The 7311-nt window shown below is 45.5% G+C and overlaps 1 protein-coding gene across 1 annotated transcript in view; it reads left to right on the top strand.

Moving 5' to 3' along the window:
* The first annotated feature begins 583 nt into the window (after positions 1–583).
* The window catches only part of LOC141156647 (pancreatic alpha-amylase-like), a 29897-nt gene continuing 23169 nt past the window's right edge, over positions 584–7311 (top strand). The window contains exon 1 of the mRNA XM_073642849.1: positions 584–868. Within this exon, the coding sequence (XP_073498950.1) occupies positions 701–868 (168 nt within the window). The 5' untranslated portion in view covers positions 584–700. The remainder of the gene's footprint in view (positions 869–7311) is intronic.

Genomic DNA, 7311 nt, shown 5'->3' with positions numbered 1-7311 from the left:
GCGTCTTGCTACACAGCTGGTGCTTAGTCAAGGACCAGGTGAGTACCTCTGCAAGAATCTCAGGAAGTGAAACCAGAACAGAAAATGAGAAAACACCTGAAAAGATAGCAAAACCTGATGCTAGCGCCACTCACCACCAAGCACATAGGGAACTGCAAGCTGCAATAAACAGCAAAGGACTGAGCAGGGAGCAGGCATAAATAGCCCATTTAATGATCAGGTGTTTAATACCTTCCAATAATCCCCAGACAGACACTCCTGGCTAGCTTCAGCAGCAGACTGAACATAATCCCACCACTGCTCAGTACCATATACAAGAGCGTCCTGCATCCTCACACATCCCACAGCACAAAAATGCGATGCTTGCGACTGGAGTAGAATAGCAACAGACCTGCTCCATTCCCAGGTGAGAGCACAGAACCACGATTCGTAACATTTATGTCCTTAGTTACATCCAGTCTTTATATTTATTTCATACATGACAGCGTTTTTTTCTATTCATGCTCATAATTAACTATTACTGTACTGAAGCATTTACTTTCCTCCCTCCGCACAACCTTTGTTACTAAGTACAGAGCTGCAGAAGCTGGAGCATGCTGGGCATCAGTTACTCATCTGACGGCTCTGAGCAGAGGTCACATCATAGTCTCCTGCTATAAATAGACAGCGGACAGGACACTAGGCCACATGACGGCTCAATATGACACTGCTGCTGCTACTGCTGCTGCTCGGGACTTGCACCTGTCAATTCAATCCCAATGTGGCCTGCGATAGGACATCTATTGTCCACTTGTTTGAATGGCGCTGGGATGACATTGCTGAAGAATGTGAACGCTATCTTGGACCAAATGGTTTTGGGGGTGTCCAGGTATGGTTATTTTTCTGTGTCTGCTACAGCTGTTATTTTTGTCCTTCCTGTAGCAGTATTGTAAGGTATTGTATTCTTGCCTTTTTCAGATTTTATGTGCCAAAAATTGCACATAACTATACAAGGTTAAGGCTGTCATACAGCCATTAGGTCTCAAGGAGTTATGATGGCAAAAACATATAAAAATTCATTATTCATCAATATATCAAATATATAATTATTTGTTATATCAATGCATCAAAATTTTTTTTTCTGTCAAGAAAATTCACATTAGTCTCAGTTTCACAGTAGGTCAGAGGACCCCAATTCTATCCAATAGCTAGGGAATTATGGCATATTTTGTGACATATCAGTTCATATTTAACAATTCAGCATGGAAAAAGCCATATTGACACGCAGTTTTACCAAAAAATATCAGTTTTCAAATTAATTCTTAATGTCCATTTAATAAACTCTAACATATCTGCAACCCTCCTGGCTGCTTGTGGCTGATTACTGCCAACAGTGGAAGCATAATGTTAGTCATGCTGCTTACTGAAAGTCATGTAAATCCTACTTCACACTTCTGACTCACTGTGACTGTTATAGGGAATCTGTCACAAGGTTTCTGTTACCCCATCTGAGATCAAATAATGTAGTGGCAGATTCCAGCGATGTGCCACTTACTAGGCTGCTTGCTGTCATTTTGATCCAATCACAGTTTTCTCTGCTGCTGATTCACCAGTTCTCTTAATGCAATGTACACAGAAAGCTGCCAATCAGTGGTGTGGGTGGGGAGTTAATGAATATGCTTGACTACCTGGCAGCAGGTTTACTAGTCCTCTAGTAATAATCTCATGCTGATAAAACAGTGATTGTATCAAAACTACACTAAGCAGCCCAGTAAGTGACACATCGCTGGAATCCAGGTCTCTATCTCTACAATATGCTGCTCTCAGAGTAGGTGTCAAAATCTGGTGACAGATTCCCTTGAGTAGAGCTATGTTGCCATTTGTGCTGTCATTCATATACACTGTGTGTCGAATTATTGAGCAAGCGAGTATTTGGATCAAATCATTTTTGTGCAGAATTTCCAACTCCAAACGGTATAAATTTGAGTGCTTATTGGATGAGGCAGATCAGGTGATGTGTATTTGTGTAATGAGGCCGATGCAGCCTAAGGATATCAAGTTCCTTTCTCAAGGTGTGCAGAATTATTAGGAAACTTGTTTTTCTCAGGCAAAATGGACCAAAAAAAGATTTGAAGGGGATCTGTCACCACATTTGAGCTATCTAAACTATTAATATGGGCATACAGGTTATATATAAACTGCTGAAAAAAAGTCCTACCTGTATGCATCATATCACATGCCTTGTTGCTAATAAATTATGTTTTATCACTTTATATAAATGACCTCTTCCAGGCTCTGGGGAGGACGCTGCCTGGAAGATAACTCTGCCTCCAGAGCTTATTTCACATGAAGGGGAGTTACTAGTGTGATGTGTAATGGTTACCAGTGTTACCAGTGTGATGTGTAGTGGTTACCAGTGTTACCAGTGTGATGTGTAATGGTTACCAGTGTTACCAGTGTGATGTGTAGTGGTTACCAGTGTTACCAGTGTGATGTGTAATGGTTACCAGTGTTACCAGTGTGATGTGTAATGGTTACCAGTGTTACCAGTGTGATGTGTAGTGGTTACCAGTGTTACCAGTGTGATGTGTAATGGTTACCAGTGTTACCAGTGTGATGTGTAATGGCCGTTCTCTGCTCTCCTGATCTCATTGCAGAGCTGTATGTGATTATACCTGATAAATCTGTATGTTCTTCTCAGCTTCAACTTCTAGCTCACAGGCAGAAAGAGCTGCTATGTTATTACAAGGCAGCAGAGCTAAGAGAGCTGCAAAAAAACGTATTTGCAAGTAAACAAATTTAATTTCTCCTTGTCTGTGTTAGTTACTTATCTGACACTTGTAACTGTGCCTTTTATTTAAAATAATCTCTGGATGTGGAGTTATCTTCAAGGCAGCATCCTCCCTATAGCCTGGAAGAGGTCATTTACAGTGGGGAAAAAAAGTATTTAGTCAGCCTCCAATTGTGCAAGTTGTCCCACTTAAAAAGATGAGAGAGGCCTGTAATTGACATCATAGGTAGACCTCAACTATGACAGACAAAATGAGAAAACAAATCCTGAAAATCACATTGTCTGATTTGGAAAGATTTTTTTTTTCAAATTTTGGTGGAAAATAAGTATTTGGTCACCTACAAAAGTTAATCTCAATACTTTGTTATAAATCCTTTGTTGGCAATGACAGAGGTCAAATGTTTTCTGTAATTCTTCACAAGGTTGGCACACACTGTTGCTGGTATGTTGGCCCATTCCTCCATGCAGACCTCTTCTAGAGCAGTGATATTTTGGGGCTGTCGCTGGGCAACGCAGACTTTCAACTACCTCCAATGGTTTTCTATAGGGTTTAGATATGGAGACTAGCTAGGCCACTCCAGGACCTTGAAATGCTTCTTACGAAGTCACTCCTTCGCTGCCCTGGCAGTGTGCATGGGATAATTGTCATGCTGAAAGACGCAGCCACGTTTCATCTTCAATGCCCTTGCTGATGGAAGGTGGTTGGCACTCAAAATCTCACGATGCATGGCCCCATTCATTCTTTCATGTACATGGATCAGTCGTCCGGGTCCTTTGGCAGAGAAACAGCCCCAAAGCATGATGTTGCTACCTCCATGCTTCACAGTAGATATGGTGTTCTTTGGATGCAACTCAGCATTCTTTCTCCTCCAAACACGATGAGTTTTGTTTCTACCAAACAGTTCTACTTTGGTTTCATCTGACCATATGACATTCTCCCAATACTCTTCTGCATCATCCAAATGCTCTCTAGCAAACTTCAGACAGGCCTGGACATGTAATGGCTTAAGCAGGGGGACACGTCTGGCATTGCAGGATCTGAGTCCTTGGTGGTGTAGTATGTTACTGATGGTAGCCTGTGTAACGTTGGTCCCAGCTCTCTGCAGGTCATTCACTAGGGCCCCCTGTGTGGTTCTGGGATTTTTGCTCACCGTTCTTGAGATCATTTTGACCCCACGGGGTGACACCTTGTGTGAAGCCTCATATCGAGGGAGATTATCAGTGGTCTTGTATGTCATCCATTTTCTAAGCATTGCTCACACAGTTTATTTCTTCACACCAAGCTGCTTGCCTATTGCAGATGCAGTCTTCCTAGCCTGGTGCAGGGCTACAATTTTGTTTCTGGTGTCCTTTGACAGCTTTTTGGTCTTCACCATAGTGGAGTTTGGAGTGTGACTGTTTGAGGGTGCGGACAGGTGTCTTTTATACTGATAACAAGTTCAAACAGGTGCCAGTACTACAGGTAATAAGTGGAGGACAGAGGAGCGTCTTAAAGAAGAAGTTACAGGTCTGTGAGAGCCAGAAATCTTGCTTCTTTGTAGGTGACCCAATACTTATTTTCCACCAAAATTTGAAAAAAAATTCTTTCCAAATCAGACAATGTGATTTTCAGAATTTGTTTTCTCACTTTGTCTCTCATAATTGAGGTCTACCTATGATGTCAATTAAAAACCTCTCTCATCTTTTTAAGTGGAAGAACTTGTACAATTAGTGGCTGACTAAATACTTTTTTTCCCCACTGTACATATAAGAAAAACATGGATTTCTCTGCAATAAGACATCAGATTGAGTCAGGACCGCATATTCCTCACCCTGAATCTCCTTGCTCCCACCATGCTGAGTGCCCGGAGACAACTGATCCCACAATTGGACACTCAGAAGAGCTGTTCACTTTTCTATTTGTAGATTCGGGCCACTCGCCCGGCCAACTTCAAGTGAGTCAAGAGGAGAACGCGTGTAGCGATGCCTAAATATTTGAGCAGCCATGGTCACATGAAGGCAACGGTGGGAAAGGGCAATTACTGTCGCAAGAGGTGGATGATGATGATGAGACACAATTGCCAGAAAGTCAGGAGGAAGACCAGGGAGGGGAAGTGGAAGACAAGGTGGTGGATGATATAGTAACTGACCCAAACTGGCAGGGAGACATGCAGAGCGAGGACAGCCGCACACAGGGCGAGGGAGGCATAGCCTAACAATAGGCAGGAAGAAGCAGTGTGGTGGCCGCAGACACAAGGCGGTAAAACATTCCCCGTAACACCAACACGACGGAAGTTGCCAGTACAACTCTTAGGTCTTCCCGAGTCTGGTTGTTTTTTAAAGACTCTGCAGATAACCTCAAAAAGGCCATTTGTACCACATACCAGGCCAGCATCAGCAGGGGTAGCAAAACTAGCAGCCTGACCACCACCAGCATGATCAGGCACATGGCAGCAAAGCACACTACTAAGTGGGCTGAACCCCAAGGGTCCAGAAACAGTGTTTGCAGGGGACACCACTGCTTCTTCCGCTGTTGTGCGTGCACGCCAATCCCTTGTCCATGGCACATGCGAAGATGCCTCCTGCCTGCCCTGCACGCGTTGGTGCACACTCTCAACTAGCACCATCAGCAAGCACGTCCACTTCCTTGTCCCAGCGCAGCATTCAGTTGTTCCTACCCCAGTCCATGGAATGCAAGCGCAAATACGCAGCCAACGGCCTGCAGGCCACACTACTAAATTCACACATTTCGCGACTGCTTGCGCTTGAAAGGCTTGTTGCCTTTTAGGCTCATGGAGAAAGAAGCTTTCCGCAACCTGATGGTGGCGGCCATCCCTCGGTACTTGGTCCCCAGCTGCCACTATTTCTTCCTGTGTGCTGTCCCCGCATTACACGTGCACGTGTCCCAAAACATTAGCCGTGCTCTCAACAACGCAGTTACTGGGAAAGTCCACCTAACCACGGAAACGTGGATAAATGCTTGTGTGCAGGGACAGTACATCTCGCTGACAGCACACTGGGTTAATATAGTGGAAGCCGGGACCTAGTTGGACCTTGGACGGAACACGTCCTCCCGACGCCGAGGATTGTGGGCCCTGCGTCAATCAGGGTTGACCCCACATTCTACAGCTCCTGCACCTCCTCTTCCTTCTCTTCAGGCTCCAAAATGAGCACATCAGTCAGAAGCTGGAAGCTCAGCGGCAACAGGCTGTGCAGAAGCTAACTCGCTTAGGTGACAAACTGCACACCACTGAAGAGTTGTGAAAAGCTCTGAAAGAGCAGGAAGATCTGTGGCTGACACCGCAGAACCTACAGCCAGGCATGGTCGTGTGTGACAATGGCTGGAACCTGGTAGCGGCTCTGAAGCGAGGCGAGCTCACACACGTGCCATGCCCGGCCCATGTGCTTAACCTCGTGGTTCTGCGGTTTCTCAAAACCTACCCAGATCTGTCGCATCTGCTTCTCAAAGTACACCGCGTGTGTGTCCATTTTAGAAAGTTAACTAGAGCTCCTACCGCCTTTGCCGTGCTTCAGCAGCATTTGCAGCTTCCAGCTCACCCACTGGTGTGCAATGTCCCCATGCGTTGGAACTCTACATTGCAGATGTTGGGAAGGATTTGTGAGCTGAAGAGGGCAGTTGTTGACTATCAGCATCAACACGGCCGTCGGTATTCAGGTCAGACTCCACACATAAGACCTCAGGTGTGGACATGGATGTCAGACACCTGTACCATACTCCAAAACTTTGAGGAGTCCACCAAGATGGTGAGCGGTGATGACGCCATAATTAGCATCACCATCCTGCTTCTCTGTCTTCTGAAACACTCTCTGCTCACAATTAAAGAGGATGCATTGCAGGTGGAGCACGATGAGATGGAGCAAGGAACCATACAGGATGATTCCAGACAGCCCCGCTTCATCTCATCCCAATGTGGATTGGGTGACACTGAGGAGGAGGAGGAAGAACAGGAGCTAGTTTCCTGCACTATAGATGGTGCTACCTGCACAACTGTCATACCGTCTGTTCAGAGTGGATGGCCTGAGGACAGGGTGGAGGAGGAAGAGGAGGATGAGGAGGAGAACATGGTCAGTCGTCCTCTTGGTGAGAACACGGAAGTCTTGCCTGTTTGCAGTTTGGCACACATGGCTGAGTTTATGTTACGCTGACTTTCCTGTGACCCTCGCGTTGCCCAAATTTTGGGTAACAGTGATTACTGGTTGGTAACACTTCTAGACCCATGCTACAAGGAGAACTTTCTGTCTCTCATTCTCTTGCCGGGCAGGCCTAATAAAATTGGACAGTACTAGAATGCCCTTATTGCAGAATTCTTAAAAAAAATTCCCATCTGAAAACGCTGGCGGCAGTGGTCAGGGTTCCTTGGACAACCAAGGAGTACAGGCGAGAGAGACACAAATGCAATCCAGCAGAGGCACGGGAACACTGTCAAAGTTCTAGGACAGTTTTCTCAGACCCTCCCATCGCACAGGCCCTGATGTGCGGTGCACTCTCCCAAGGAGGGAAAAGTTTCGGAAAATGCTGAGGGAGTACCTTGCCGACCATA

This window comes from Phyllobates terribilis, unplaced genomic scaffold (genome assembly GCF_046119375.1).
Source record: "Phyllobates terribilis strain yellow unplaced genomic scaffold, ASM4611937v1 Scaffold_8__6_contigs__length_399053987, whole genome shotgun sequence".
NCBI lineage: Eukaryota > Metazoa > Chordata > Amphibia > Anura > Dendrobatidae > Phyllobates > Phyllobates terribilis.
The sequence above is the reverse complement of the archived record's forward strand: the minus strand, read 5'-3'. Positions and strand labels throughout refer to the sequence as shown.